Raw genomic sequence first — 16,693 nt, forward strand, 5'->3', positions numbered from 1 at the left:
AAAATAATTACCACGATTTGTCGTTGTAATTCGATATCGTGTTTGAAAAACGAAAATGTTGTTTTAGTGAACAAGCTAGAGGGTCAACATCAAAGTCTGTTTCCATCATGGCGGACTACACTGGTATCCCGTCTGATGTAAAAAGGGCAGAATTTGAGCGAGCAGAAATTAGAAACCAACTGAGAAGAGAGTTTCAACGTCAGCGTCAAAATCCTCATATCACTGGGCGCATTGTAAGTTCACTTGCATGTCTGGGAGTGTATGTTTTACTGAAACTAAAGTGTTGTTTTCATGACCTCAAATTTGAGTTCAAGCCTTTCACTCAGCCTCACGTAACATTTTTCGACCACTATAATAGTAGTTTAGTGTCTATCAGGTAGAATATATATAGACTGCACAAGAGTTTAAAATTTCTTCAAAAAGTTGCACATTTAACAAATGATAAAGAAAAGATCGGTATGTGTACAGCAGTGTCGACACTGTTTTCACTGACACAAACCTCAGTTGGAGTATAAACTGGTTACAGATCAGTCATTTGCATGTATACTACAGTCCCCTTCGTGTTCGAAGGCTGCAAGTAAGGCCTCCACTGAAGCCTTCCGCGTGTCTGTCTGCATAGAAATGTCTGCTCAAGTTGACCCCTATTCAATAGTTCTTCCCGAACCCCCTGCTCCTCCCAGACGTCCTTAACTACGTTTACCATCTAGGGTCCACTGACGGGAAGTAACTATCATTCTATGTATTTTGCCTGTCCTCGGTGTGCATAAAAAGCACCAGCAGTATTGTGGCTTACTGGATTTAATGCAATTGTATTTATTGATAAGCATTTTGAATGTTGTCTGATTTCTGCAGGAGGAACCAGCTGTTCAAAGATGGGCTATGGCAAGAGCTCAGGGTTATAGCTATTTTAAAGCAACGCCAAAAACTATCATTCTATGTATTTTGCCTGTCCTCGGTGTGCATAAAAAGCACCAGCAGTATTGTGGCTTACTGGATTTAATGCAATTGTATTTATTGATAAGCATTTTGAATGTTGTCTGATTTCTGCAGGAGGAACCAGCTGTTCAAAGATGGGCTATGGCAAGAGCTCAGGGTTATAGCTATTTTAAAGCAACGCCAAAAACATCTATTCTTGGATTTTTGGTTATAGTGGTGCCGCCTGTTAGTTTATTTGCTCTATTCCACTATGACAGGGTAAGTGCTAGTGTTTTTCTTATATGCATGTGCATGTGCTCTTGTGTGTTGTCTTGTTCACACCAAGATTTTTGCCTGCGCTGAGTAACATAAAACTTTGTTTGATTCAAAATAAAAAGAACAAAGGTGAAATTATGATACCACACTCTCAACTAAGTGTCCATCCCCCCACTTTCGGTAAGTTCTATTTTTAGGGTTACATTCGACTACACTCATACTTTTCTAGTCGTGAAACCTGGTTCGACTTTAATTCCGGAAATCAAATTTATATAATACAGCATGAATATTGACTGACATGAATATGGTATAAATGTATAAACTAAACCTTGACCTGTTACAACCTTAAAACCTGTTAAATATGGTACTACTTTCCACATTCAGGTTACCTTTTAAAAATTGCTTATTACCAGTTTTAAATACAAAATTATGTTTTTTCCCCGCAACCAATTTCAACAGATCACACTTTGAAATTGATAATTCACTTCCTAATTACATTACCAGAGTAATGCGTTGGGACAACATAGCATGTTTAATAACAGACTTGACCTGTCAAGTCGTATTATGCAAAAAACTCCATGGCATCAAAAAAATTGTGTACATTTGAACACATTCAACAGACCATAATAATTTGTTAAAATTGCCTTGGCGTACAGGAACAGTATAGGGAAAATCTGTATTATTCAATGTGCTCTTTTGATTCATCTGTGTGAAGTTCAAGCCCTGAACTTTTCAAATCTGTAGTCATCAATTGAAAGTAGATTTGCCATGTCTGAATGACAACCAAAGTTGTCACTGTGCATCCATCTACGTCTCACTATCACAATATATGCAGTGAAAATACCTTTAATTGAAGTAAACATGTTAGCCCAGGCACACAAGATATATTTTTTTCACCTTGCCAGTAATGATATTGAAGGAGATAAGTACTTGCCTTAAATTGTATTTTTCACTTGATCCTTTTTCAGAAACGAAGAGAGGAGATGTACGACAAAGGCGTCCAGCAGAGACCTTATAACTTGCTATCTGCATGATTTCTATTTGGTTCCAAGACCAACAATAGGATAGGATATCTGAAATCATCTTTGTGTGAACACTTTAGTAGAAGCTATGGTCACCAGTCATTTAAAACCGTTTCAGATGCTTTTTAGTGGTTTAAAACCACAGGACAAAAATCACTGCAATTAGTACTGTCATCATGTAACCTCTCTCTTATTCCAACAGAGGGTGCTATTTACACTGATTTTGTCTCCCGGATTGCCTAGTTGGTTTCTTCTATATTGTTGCGTCTGTATAGTCATAATGTAAATTGGTTTTTGAAGCATGAAATAAACAGAGTTTTGATTTATAAGTTGACAAACACCAGTACTGATTTCTTATTCCTCATTTGAATCACTTGGATAATGTTTGTTTGAAATACATTCCATAAGTTGAGGCATTTACGAGTGCGGATACCAAATCGGAATTGCATGTTCAGTATCGATTGGATAGAACAAATGCCAAAGAAATGATTACTGACCGTAAGAATATCAAAGTGTGAAGTATGAAATCGAAAGTCTATGGACACCCAAAGTGAAACTGTTGTGACTTCCCCCAGGAAAATGCTTTATGCAAAACTATGTTACAGGAGGTGTAGATTTGAACTTTTAAGACGCAAATGTTTGGCCATGTACATTAGTGGTATTGGATGTGTATCCAATGTGTCCGAAAACATAACGATGAAAATTACTTTGGTCTTCGCTTCTTGGCTCGCCCCTGCTGTCTACCACTGCCCGTAAAATCACAGAATGAAATACAAATTCAATTTTTTTTTCGAATTTATTGACAACCCAATCGTGATTCACACCCACAGAGTTGAATTCAATTACTGCAAATATATGCAATGCATTATGGGAGAGAACCTCCAATGTTTGATCTGCTCAAATTTTACAATGGGATGTTTTGCAGTTAGTGTGTACATGTATGTGTGTCTGCGTCTGTCTGTTCCACCAGTATCTCAAGAACTACTTAATGGATTTAATGAAACTCTGTAAATAGATGCTCTGGTACAATGCATAGACCTAATTAGTTTTTGTTAAAATAATTTGCATATAAATCAGCAATTATCTCAAAAACTGATCATTGCATTTCAATGAAACTTTGTACATAGATGTCCTGGGAAATCTGTGCATACTAATTACTCAATTTGCAAAATAGTTACTCAATTTTTAGCTTTTTCAACATTATTTCAAGAACCAATTATCTGATTTCAGTAAAACCTAGTGCATTGGTTCTCTTAAAAGCCATATGCGTGTTTAGTTAAGGTTTACTTTTGCATAAACTAATCAATTTGTGGCTGTGATTTGGCTCGAAGTATAGGCACTGTACTCTATAGGTCGGAACAATTCACGAAGTCGGAAAGTCTCATGTCAGGATTGACATTTATTGAACTTTGAAAAGAAAACATCGGCTTGAAACAACAAAAAACGTAAAAATAATAACGACAACAATGGCACGAGGACCTCAAGTGTCACATGACACAAAACTCAAGTTGTGATAGATCGGTTCTAAACCAATCACTGATCGCGGTAATAACGTCATAGGTCAAATACAACTTGTATGATATAATAGGAATATGAATAATCTAAACTAAACATCAAAACTATTGCTGAACAGAAATAATACAGTGAATTGAATATTAATTACAGAAAACATTTTGAAGTCTAACTAGACACTTCAAACTTAATTAACAAACACACCTATGATTTGCATCTTGCCTCGACACAATTTATAAATGTTTCACATATCTTGAGAACCACTCATTAAATTTCAAGAAACTTGGTACGTAGATGCTTTCAGAAATCCACAGAACTGATTAATTCAAGGTTGAAATACATGCATATTAATTACCTGCTTTGTATAAATTGATGCCATGTGACCTTATTAATATGCATAACTATATCTCAAGCACTGTTACAGATAAAGACATAAAAGTATTGCTATAACAACAGACGACCATAACTGGCCATGCTACCTAATTAATATGCACAAGTGTAATGTTTTAAGCACTGCTGCAGTTAGTGACATTCAACCAGTGCTATAAGAAGGTGTTGTACAAGAGATATGACTAACATATCAGATGACCATATATGGTCATGTGACCTGATTAATATGCATAACTGTAATGATTAAGCACTGTTACGGATAGAAATGTGTAACTAGTACTGTAATTGTGTTTTGAGACGTCACAAGATGTATGACCAAAATATCAAGTCATATATAATCAAATTAATAAATATATATATATATAAATGTTGTTTTAAAATCATGAAGAATATGGTCTAAATAAGATTTATGTCAAAGATTTTGCATGCAATAAATGCAATTTTTGCTCCATGTGTATTGAAGATGTACTTGATTCACCCAATACCTTTACAGTAGTTCTTTTTAAGCCCTATTTGATTCACCCAATACCTTTACAGTAGTTCTTTTTAAGCCCTATTTGATTCACCCAATACCTTTACAGTAGTTCTTTTTAAGCCCTATTTGATTCACCCAATACCTTTACAGTAGTTCTTTTTAAGCCCTATTTGATTCACCCAATACCTTTACAATAGTTCTTTTTAAGCCCTATTTGATTCACCCAATACCTTTACAGTAGTTCTTTTTAAGCCCTATTTGATTCACCCAATACCTTTACAGTAGTTCTTTTTAAGCCCTATTTGATTCAACCAATACCTTTACAGTAGTTCTTTTTAAGCCCTATTTGATTCACCCAATACCTTCAGCACACAGTAGTTCTTTTTAAGCCCTATTTGATTCACCCAATACCTTTACAGTAGTTCTTTTTAAGCCCTATTTGATTCACCCAATACCTTTACAATAGTTCTTTTTAAGCCCTATTTGATTCACCCAATACCTTTACAGTAGTTCTTTTTAAGCCCTATTTGATTCACCCAATACCTTTACAGTAGTTCTTTTTAAGCCCTATTTGATTCACCCAATACCTTCAGTACACAGTAGTTCTTTTTAAGCCCTATTTGATTCACCCAATACCTTTACAATAGTTCTTTTTAAGCCCTATTTGATTCACCCAATACCTTCAGCACACAGTAGTTCTTTTTAAGCCCTATTTGATTCACCCAATACCTTTACAGTAGTTCTTTTTAAGCCCTATTTGATTCACCCAATAGCTTTACAGTAGTTCTTTTTAAGCCCTATTTGATTCACCCAATACCTTTACAGTAGTTCTTTTTAAGCCCTATTTGATTCACCCAATACCTTTACAGTAGTTCTTTTTAAGCCCTATTTGATTCACCCAATACCCTCAGCACACAGTAGTTCTTTTTAAGCCCTATTTGATTCACCCAATACCTTTACAGTAGTTCTTTTTAAGCCCTATTTGATTCACCCAATACCTTTACAGTAGTTCTTTTAAGCCCTATTTGATTCACCCAATACCTTTACAGTAGTTCTTTTTAAGCCCTATTTGATTCACCCAATACCTTTACAGTAGTTCTTTTTAAGCCCTATTTGATTCACCCAATATCTTCAGCACACAGTAGTTCTTTTTAAGCCCTATTTGATTCACCCAATACCTTTACAGTAGTTCTTTTTAAGCCCTATTTGATTCACCCAATACCTTTACAGTAGTTCTTTTTAAGCCCTATTTGATTCACCCAATACCATTACAGTAGTTCTTTTAAGCCCTATTTGATTCACCCAATACCTTCAGCACACGTTAGTTCTGTTTAAGTCGAATTTTACTCATCCATTGTAAGGGAGCAAAACATTGAGAGATGAATAAATAATGTTCAAGTTCAAAAATACACATTTCTATTACATTTGTATTTTCTATGACCTTTCTAACTTGTTTCTTGAAAATATGCCCAGTAGCTCCATTTTTTTTTCATTTTTGCTATCCAGTTGGCATTAATCTGTAATAATTAAATCATGAAGAAGATGTATTCTTCAATTCGGTCTGAAGCTCCTTAAACATTTGCATATGAATAAGTTCGAATTGATATAATTTCATTAACCTTTTAACCACAGTTCCCTCTTTTCGTCACAAATTCACAAAATAGTCCCGTTTATAGTCTGCACTTTCCTTCAGAAGATTAGGACAAAAATAGTAAAAAAAAATTAGTAAAAACTGAAAATTGACGCAAATTTTGTCAGTTTGCTCCAAAATTAAAGTTTATTTCCTGAAATATTGAAAAATATAAGAAAAAAATTGCAGAATAATTCAGGCGAGAAAATCTGGTGGTTAATCATCAATCTTTCGTCATTTAAATCGATTATTTCCATATTTCAATCCATATTTCTACACACTCTTAATAGGGATACTAAGACAAGTAATGTCTCCTGACATCAAAGTAAGAAAAAAAATCACCAGATTGATGTTATTAAACTGTATTTCTGGTGACACTATTATCCCTTAATAATTACTTAACCTGCATATTGTAAAATACTTTAATTTTAGCTGGAATTAATTTTCACTGAAATAACATTTTGGCTGTTTTGTATGAAGTTTATTTTGAATGAATTGAATGTAAAATACAGGAACAAAGGTATGTTCACTGAAATTTATTTTCGCTGGTACATCCCTTCATTGGAAATAGAAAAAATAAATTGCAAGTGAAAACAAAGTATGTTTGTCATTTCCAGTCATCTATATTTATAACCAATGAAATGTTTGAATCTAAAAAAGAGTAATATCAAAAAGTCTGATTTGATAATAAATCTGAACTTGAATTCTCCGGTAGGATGCTATTGTGCTGCAAATTTACATTAGTGCAGAGCCGTCTGATTTTCACATGATTATTTAGCTGTGAAAATTGGTCAAAATTAACAGAAGTTATGAAAAAAACGAAAGAGCCCACAATCGTACCTCGAGAATTATAATTATGAAAGAACTGTTTCTAGGTGTCAATCACAAAGGAAACATTGACTGTGTGTTATTAAAATGACTGAATGTATGATGGCATCTATGACGACAATTTACAGATAAAGCTGGAATGTATATTGTATATTCATGGTTGCTATGGATACCACAGTAAAATGCATAGGAGTAGAATTGCTGTGTTTGAACTGACAATGGTCGTTCCAGATGTATTGCATAGGTCTTCGTCGCAACAGTCAAAAATGCTGAATTCTGTAAAATAACGGAAACACATATAAGAATGAAAATAATAATTAGAATGTTCATGTATGAAATACAAATGTACTGTGGAATACTTTATTTTCGCTGGAATTAATTTTCGCTGAAAAGGCTTTTTGGGCGTTTTGTGTGGAATTTATTTTCACTGATTTTTGATGAGTTTAATGTGAAATATAGAAAAAAAAGTATATTCACTGGATTTTATTTTCACGGAAACATCCCTTCAGCAAAAATAGCGAAAATAATTCCAAGCGAAAATAAGTATTCTACAGTATAATGTTTATGTAAAAGTGTATAATCATTCTTTTTTACAATCTGACGTAATCATTCTTTTTTACAATCTGACGTAATCATTCTTTTTTACAATCTGCGTAGAGGGCAATCTAATGGAAATAGGATTCTAGTTTCATTGTTTCATTTTAGTTTGCAAAATTAATTTTTGGTATTGTCATTGCTCCAGCAAAAATTTTCCGTCGCAATTTACAGCAAGTCTCAGAAGTACTGGGGCAGCCAATTTGCAAACTCGCTAGCGAATTGGCTAACTGCTTGTATTTTGACTGAACAGTTAGTTTTCGAATCTCGCTATCGCTGACTTGTGGTCGTGTCTGTTTGAGGCTTGCTGTTAAGTACTATTTCTGTGACAACTGTACAACTTCTATATTATTATATATTTGCTAGTAGTATTTTAAAGTTTTGATAATCGCGAAAGCCCACAAGGTGGTGAAAGTTATCAAATTACAAATAAACAAGAAAATATAGTTAAAATATATGCCGATTTCGATAAGACTGCAGTAGAAGCCATCTACAAAAGTGAAATGGTTTTCTAGAAATCTCACTTAAGGTTTTTATTGTATATGTACACCGTTCGTGAAACAAACATGGTTTTGGCTGTCTTTCGTTTGTATATTTACAACACTAATATTTTGTTCAGGGTACAAGACCGTTAGCACCAAAACAAGCCGCAACTGTCTACAATACCCCCCCCCCCACACACACACACACATACATACTTCTAATATGAGTGTAAACCCCATGTTAGTTCTCCCCGTTATATGTTTTGTCACATGAGCCAAATATCCATACAAACACGCATGTTAACCCACCTGAGTATCTTTCCCTAAATTTGACTAATTCTCTGTATGTACGCCAGATTTATTATAATTGCCAAGTTTTCGACAAGCGTTTCTCTACTTACTGACTCCTCCTTCGTGTACTGTCCCAATTTTACAGTCTTCGTCATTCATGCAGCCTCTAGTGGTGCTTATAACCTGCTCTGGGTCCGTCATCGACATCACTTCACTCTGTGTGGCAAGAAAACAACATTGATTGTTCTAAGGCTTTAATATAGAATCATTGTTTTCAAAACTTTAGATTATGGTTTTATACACACAACTACAAATGCTCTATTCATTACATTAAAACTTGTCAAACCTAGAAAATAATGTACGGTTTACAGGTGGTTGCTGGTTTATATAGGTTTGTCTGATAAGCAAGTCTAGTGTAAAGGGACTGGAAAATGGTCGGTTTAGACAGGTATCAGCACAGTCCCGTTTAAGGCAAAATTTAAATAAAACGACAGTCATAATAAAACCGTCCCGTGTAAACCTGAACATGTACACGGACCGGCATATAATGCGCATGTATGTGTCAGCAGTATTGTTTGCGTTCCAGGTATCTGTAGGTAAAATCCGGTGGGGGGGAGGGTCTCTGAGTAAAACATGGTACGCAAACTGAAGTAAAAAATACGTAAAAGGCGTGTTATTTAGTTATTTGACGCGTATACGCGTGTGCCGTGTTTAGGGTCGAATATTTTAATATATAGTAATACATATAGTAATAAAGTGTGAAAAAGGAATCTCAAATGTTACCTCAACTTGGAAACAGTATGATTTTAGTATGTATATAGGGTATCTATTTTAAGTTTCTGCGCTCGAAAAGGGGTATAATTTCACCAAAAAAATTACATGTTTAGAGGCTTTTTTGAAAATAAAGCTATACTTCAGTATGGGTACCAGGTCTGATTAGGAGTACCCCCGGAATCAAATAGTGTTTATCACATAAATAATAAAATTAATGTTTTATATAGTGTACAGAAAATCATTTACATACACTTAAAGGGAGGAGTGAGTGAGGAGCACAGTTGACAAAAGAGAACCATATTCGGTATATGACCACTCGTCTGGTTTGCACGCACATATATTGAACTTTGGGTAGTCAAGCTCTCCAATTCTTTTTCAAAAAACATATTTAACTAGATACTATAAGCATTATTGTAATAAACGAACGCGTTTTACAGTCTCTCTTCCGAAATTTTATATCATCTCATTTATACATATGTAACACTGAGAATTTGTACATTATGCCGCATCAGTAGTATAAACGCACTGTTAATAGAAAGCAAAACTACAGGATAAACAAACTGATATATATAAATAAACGTGAAGAAGAGGCTCGCACAGTGGAAGTGTGGAAGTTACTAACAAACCCGCCAAATTTATAATTGTTATGCGAATTTGCACATGTGTATTTGTTAAAATGTATCACTTTGACTATGTAATCTGCTTGAGTCCTAATGCGGGATTAACTTAGAATACAATCACAGCGTAACACTTTCCAGGGCAAGTGAATGAAATAAGGAACTGGTGACAATTTAATTTCCAACAACTGAGCACCAGATTTTTCAACTGTGGCATACACCATGTATGGTTACTTGAGGGAATTTTATTTTCGCTAAAGTTCAAATGAAGTTTTTGAGTGCGACTCAACAACGATAGGCTGAGGTAAGTGAACTTGTTTGTCATTCAATTCCAACCATAAAAATATAATTGAAAATAAGACCATAAGATATGTCATGTTTTAATCTATTTATAAAATGTCAAAGTAAAGTTTTCTCATTGGAAGTTGAATTTACCGCGACCCATTTATAATTCACCCGGTGATCAGGACACACAGGAGAAGCTTAAGCTTCTGTTGAGAGTCAACTGCCGGATGGACAACGTAGCGTTTGAGTGACAGTCGAGATCGTTTCGCAGAATGATATTGGCGATGTCTCATTACAGGAATCCCATGTTAATACTTTTATAACCTGAGACTGTCAACAGTTGTTTGAGATATCAAAAAATTAAGTAGATATGATAAGATAGAATTTATGGTGGGGTTGTAATTCTCATTAGAGCTTTTCTGAATGTGTCGCCTTTCAAATTAATATGCTGCAACACTATGCATGTCTTTATGTTTGTATAGGTGCTCTATATTAATTGTAATTGCGTATTCGCTGCACGATATTTCAAGCTATTGGGGGCAGTTGTAACGGGGAACGCGGCGTCTGATTACAGTAGCGAGGAGCATGTTTCATGGCTGTACTTATGTTCGTATATGAGGTGTAATTCGAATTACTGTATTTGCTATAGTAGTAGCCTGACATGTAGGCGTAAATGGCGCCCTCGCCGGCCAAACGGCATCAGACCCCACTAGGTACATCGTTCTGTCAGGCGTGTGTTGCGTTTGAAGCACCGTAAAGGGCGCGACTCACGCGACCTTGCCAGGCTACTATAGTTGAGGCACGCCATATAATTGCATTTATTATATGTTGAATTATTAAAATATTATTTATTTTCACCATGGACACATCTTTGTCATTACATAATTGTATAAATAGTTTTTGAAGCGTAGATTTTTCAAAAATCAAGAAATAAAAAAATCATTAGTGTTATTTATGTGTGGCAAACGCTCTGGTATTATCGAATTTGTTCCAAATACGTAATATTTTAGGGATTCATTATACAATAAATACAGTTATTCGTTTCTGTGCGCTTCTATTGGTGATGCGCTACTAATAGAGAGAATATGGTATACACAACTCGGCAAAGATAAGCACGTCTACCGTATCAAGTTCGTTATTTCAAGTTCAAAGTTTGCCGACAAAATAAACGAAACATATCAATATACTGTAATAAACGTTACCATGACTCCATGAATATACTTACAAAACATACTGGGTCCGCCTGTGTACATGTCATCTCGGCGATTTTACCCAGACTCTCTGGGTCTGTTGTACATTTATCGCTTTGTCCACCCACACAATTGTAACATTTCAGTCCGCCCGTCGAATGTACAGCGACTATCGGAAGGAATAACAATAACATGTTGCATGACTTGCCTGGTATTTACCGTGATCTAAGGCTTGATGGGTAGGGGGTCGAAACAGCATGTATGACCCTGTATTTTTCACGATCATTTTTCTAAATATTTACGCATATTATGAACCCTAAATATGAGTCCACGTTATGAAAAAACATTATTTGCGATTTCTGACCACCAAATATTTTAAAGCATTTTTACATTTTGGCAACATATTTTTTTGCAGGATTAATTTTTTCGAAGAAAGTGTCCGACTCCGACTTTACTTCATATCTGACGCATACTGAAGTATGTGATACGTATCGATCAAGTTCCCCTTCTTCTGGAAGTCGTTACTCCGACAAAAATGCCGAATTTATCAAACATTGATTCACGCTTATCGCTATTTTATATTTGAACTTGAACTAACCTGTGACGAGCACGAATAGATAACAATACATTGCATGTGCCTCCATGTTTACGCGTCTGTGTCTTCTGAGAAAAACTTACTGAAATTCAACAGCATACGGTACTGTAAAATCAATTCAAACATTTTCCAATCATTTTTGTATTAATTTTATATATTATGAATTTACAAGTTATTTATCACGCAAAACGTACATGTACATAACGATGCTGCCAGTGGGTAATATGGGATGAATCGTCATAGCTCTAAGTACTAACATAACTCGTCTTCCCACTTTTTTCAGAGTCAAACATGCATACAATTAATTCAACATTCTGCCATCATCTTATAATTAAAAAATATCACGGTAGTTTTGGAAATAAGTTGTCTCGTTGCGTATCGTGTATACCGTACTCACCTGTGTTTCCGTGCGGAATACGCCCCCCTCGGTTACTCATCAACTTTTGCCCTACTTGATGCTCCCAATATTATCAACGCAAATAAACAAGATACCTTGTTGGCGTATACCCCAAGTCATATATTTGCTCCATGGCAGTCCACGTGTATTGCTTATGAAGGCAACTAATATACGTCCATGGTAATCACATTGCTAAAATACTTGTTATATAATTGCTGATATCGCTAGTGGAGTTTTATTTATTTATTTATTTATTTATTTATTTATTTATTTATTTATTTATTTATTTATTTATTTATTTATTTATTTATTTATTTATTTATTTATTTAGTCATTTAGTCATTTAGTCATTTATTTATTTATTTATTTATTTATTTATTTATTTATTTATTTAGTCATTTATTTATTTAGTCATTTATTTATTTATTTATTTATTTATTTATTTATTTATTCATTTATTTATTTATATTCATCCATCCATCCATCCATCCATTCATTCATTCATTCATTCATCCATCCGTCAATCATCCATCCACACCCCACCAACCCATCCATCCATCCATTTATTTATTAATGAAATGGTGTACTATGCGGGAATTATTATGACGAGGTTACAGATAATACGGCGAGAACTCAGTTATACAAAACTTTATATTCAGTCGAGTAATAACACCTCGAGAACTATTTATATAAACTTGTCAGCTTTTATAGAAAACACAGAATTCCGATCATTGTAAAGGGCCGCCGATTTGATAAGTGAAAATCCATCAAGGTCAAGCTGTGTGTTGTTGATGTTGATTTAAAAAAAAGGTAAAAACTGCACATACTAGTGAATAATGCTAAAATAATAATTTCTCCACAAATTTTAACATGATTAAATATTTCCACTGGTATATGCGTTAAAATTAGCTCACATGTTAAACCCGGAAGTATACATGTATTCAAATATCTATGAAAAATAAAGTTTGTAGAGAGAAAAAGAAACTCTGAGTGAGTATACGGTATCTTTTTTAGTAACCGTGGTGAGTACAAACATGTCGTTACAATGATGGTACGTATATTAAAGCGGGAGGGTCGCCATCTGTGCACGCGCGGGAATAGGTGATTCTCCGTTCAACTGCGAGATCTCGCGAGTTGCATGAAAGACGCGCGTCGAACGTCTGCCGCAAAAAACGAACGATTTGATTTTGAACTCGAATTTCTTTATTTCGTAGCTCACATCGACCGCCGATCTTTGACAGAGGAATATTGCATTGGAATACCTTCACTTAATCGATCATCAAATGTGTACAGCACATTATTAAGCATGGAACCGGAAAATGTCAATTGAGTCCCAACCGACGATAACAACACACGCTAAAAACGCAAAGGCTCATGGGTAGAGGCTTGTTTGTAAACAATGACACGCTATGGCCATCTGACGCATGCGCAGGTGACGACTCCCCCACTTTAAGTACAAACAACATGTGACAGGTTGCTGCTATATTCCTAAAATTTCAAATTAAATTGCAAGAAAAATAACATCAGTGTATTCACGCCCGGAAAATTTAAAATCACATTGTATACAGGTATTACGCATTACAATTATGACACGAAGTACGGTGACGACGACGTGAATCATATAGATTATGCTTGCCATAGGCGACTTGAGAGAAAACACACCAGTAATAATCCCGCGTTGCTAAGTATTACGGGGTTTCCCGAAATGTTACACAGATTTTCGTCACAACACTCGACCATAGTGAATTCTGTGAATCAATAAAAAATACTATGACAATCAAATTACCCTGGTACTTTGTGTGGCGTACATTCAAATTATTCAGCAATTTAATAAGTGAAATAACGCAACCATGTCATGCTTATACTACGTGAGTGTTACTTACGGATACCTCCTTCAGATACAGTGCCTATTTTACAGTCACTCTCTCCTATGCATCCTCTCGTTGTGCTTATGATTTGTTTCGAGTCTTTCATTTTCATTTCTTCAGTCTATAACGAAACAGTTGTAATTCAGACATTAGTACTTCTGCGGATTAAAAAAAAATCATACAAAACCAGTCACATGACCAATTTAAATGTAGAAAACATCACGGGGCAGAAGGGTGTTGTGGGTAACCCCATAGCTTGTCTCCCATTGGTGAACAAAATCTCCAGCTGCAACGCGGTCGCCGATGGCTACTGGTTGTCAATAACTTGGAAGCCAACTCGAGACGTCTAAATGTTGTAACCCCAATGATATTTCTCAATATTTTATTTTTAATGTGACCTCCCAATATTATACACTTGACGATACCTCTCAATATTTAATACTTGAACATTTTCAATGTTATTCCTTTAATGAAATCGCTCAATGTTATACCCTTAAGAATACAATGATATTGCTCGTAAATGTGACGGTATAATGTTACATAACAACTAGTACCAAATACGGCAGCTGTGTCACCATGGACACATGCAGTGTGTAACATTGTAACTCTTGAAGTGTTACCGTATAACGAACGAACGAAGTGATACGTTAACAGAATAACTCACGTAGCAGACTGGGTGGTCCTGGGTGCATGACATTTCGGCGGCACTGCTAAGGCTCTCCGGATCGGTAGTACATCGGTCACTGGTACCGCCAACGCAGTTATAACATTTTAACGCATCGGTAAAAGCAAGAAGGACTGAAATCAATATATAAACTAGAACTTAAAAACGAGTCATCATTTCAGTTGTTTATTTTTATTTCACGTACTATGTGAGCTGTTTGGGGATTAGTTATTATCAAAATCTGGAAATTTGTCTGTAGTTAGATTACAGCTTTACCTCCAGAAATACCAGGATGTTTGACCTTTTGCGTAATAAACATGCTCTTTACATTGTTACAGAAAAGAAATGTTAATTAATAATTAACGATTTGCAGTTTACACGGGGCAAACTACGTTTTGCATGAATTAAATTTAACGGCAATCAGTTTTGAAGTTCGGGGTATTATTCACTTTTCTGTCGGTTAGTTATGCTTCTTGAACAATGATGTTATGCTAGAAAGGATTCGGCTCATCGTGATATGGCTTCTCAAGAAACAGAACCATATTTAAATACAAAATAAAAAATGCATTTCCTAGATGTAAATTAAGCAGTAAAAATAAAGCTGGTAATAAGTTGTTCTGATAAATTATTAAAAGCAATAACAAAATCACGGTAGTTTTAATGAAATATTAAAAAACGGCTCGCAATTTGTAATTAATGCACTAAATAAATTATTTATTTATTTATTTATTTATTTATTTATTTATTTATTTATTTATTTATTTATTTATTTATTTATTTATTTATTTATTTATTTATTTATTTATTTATTTATTTATTTATTTATTTATTTATTTATTTATTTATTTAAATATGATATATAGTAGCCGATATTCTATAAACGTTTTCCCAAGTACCAATAAATAAGTTTATAATAAAAAAACAACAACAACAGCAACATTAAATTGACAACAAATGTTGATATTTGTTGGGAGAGCTTTGCTAAAAACTCAGACTAGTAACTAGGAACAAGGCTAACCCACGACTCTCTGTGAGGTCAACAAACTACACTACACAAGAAGAATAGAATAGAATAGAATAGAATAGAATAGAATAGAATAGAATAGAATAGAATAGATTAGAATAGAATAGAATAGAATAGAATAGAATAGAATAGAATAGAATAGAATAGAATAGAATAGAATAGAATAGAATAGAATAGAATAGAATAGGCATATCGTCTAAATATATTATTTATTAACTTATTTGTATTTTGAGTCACATTGCACTTTTTAAATTACAATCTTCGAAATGAATACAGCATTTCTTCAAGAATACAACAGTTTCACAGGCTACAATAATACGGTGAATTTTACCAACCTGTCGTCAAAACAAATAGACAGCTATAAGTCTTGGAGTGTTTTATGCCAGATATAAACAACATGTCGATCTAGAACAAATATATATATATATTTTATAAGTGAGAATAGCATACACTATTACACATAAGACTGCAAAGTTCAAGTTCGAAATTTCCAAGCACACTGAGAAGATGAATGCTTAAATATTGTCTTATTATTCTAAGTGTTTTAACTCGCGGAATGATTATCGAGTTGATGCTGCTACTACAATTCTCATTTATGTACTATACATACCGTAGTCTATGATACTCAACAAACTCTGTCCTACGACGGTCTAATATCGAAAACTTGAAACTATTTTAATTGGAAGCAATTATTTCCATGCATTACAGTGATGTTCAGATAAAATGGCAGCAGAAAACGCCCCCTAGTTTGAGTGTATAACGTGACGTCACATTTCGAAACGTCTTCATTGTTCAGCATGATTGATGAAGGCTGCTTAACCGATGATGAAATTACGCCCTCTCGCGGAACAAACATTGAGGTGA

At 34.5% G+C, this 16,693-nt stretch overlaps 1 protein-coding gene and 1 long non-coding RNA gene across 3 annotated transcripts; one reads left to right on the forward strand and one right to left on the reverse strand.

Moving 5' to 3' along the window:
* Positions 1-83: 83 nt before the first annotated feature.
* Positions 84-2,551, forward strand: LOC100370512 (NADH dehydrogenase [ubiquinone] 1 beta subcomplex subunit 4-like). 2 transcript variants are annotated; one of them, XM_002735544.3, is made up of 3 exons: positions 84-233; positions 1,051-1,194; positions 2,160-2,551. In XM_002735544.3, the coding sequence occupies exons 1-3, from the start codon at positions 108-110 to the stop codon at positions 2,223-2,225; spliced, it is 336 nt and encodes a 111-aa protein (XP_002735590.1). In that variant the 5' UTR covers positions 84-107; the 3' UTR covers positions 2,226-2,551. The 2 variants fall into 2 exon arrangements, with proteins under 2 accessions (XP_002735590.1, XP_077866114.1); XM_078009988.2 differs by lacking the exons at positions 1,051-1,194; positions 2,160-2,551 and adding an exon at positions 853-1,043.
* A 12,254-nt stretch (positions 2,552-14,805) lies between these two features.
* On the reverse strand, positions 14,806-16,567 carry LOC146736251 (uncharacterized). The gene is made up of 3 exons (XR_014930920.1): positions 16,440-16,567; positions 16,165-16,234; positions 14,806-14,939 (listed from the first exon to the last, which is right to left on the reverse strand). It is a non-coding gene; the product is annotated as an uncharacterized LOC146736251 (long non-coding RNA).
* Between the last annotated feature and the right edge of the window lie 126 nt (positions 16,568-16,693).

Source organism: Saccoglossus kowalevskii, chromosome 11 (assembly GCF_978046115.1).
Source record: "Saccoglossus kowalevskii chromosome 11, keSacKowa6.1, whole genome shotgun sequence".
In the NCBI taxonomy this organism is placed as follows: Eukaryota; Metazoa; Hemichordata; class Enteropneusta; family Harrimaniidae; genus Saccoglossus; species Saccoglossus kowalevskii.

What these genes read in the sequence shown, in the direction of transcription:
- LOC100370512 (XM_002735544.3), top strand. Translation starts at nt 108, where the DNA reads ATGGCGGACTACACTGGTATCCCGTCTGATGTAAAAAGGGCAGAATTT. An exon ending in CTCATATCACTGGGCGCATT is followed by an intron (nt 234 to 1,050) that starts GTAAGTTCACTT and finishes TGATTTCTGCAG; the next exon opens with GAGGAACCAGCTGTTCAAAG. An exon ending in CTCTATTCCACTATGACAGG is followed by an intron (nt 1,195 to 2,159) that starts GTAAGTGCTAGT and finishes ATCCTTTTTCAG; the next exon opens with AAACGAAGAGAGGAGATGTA.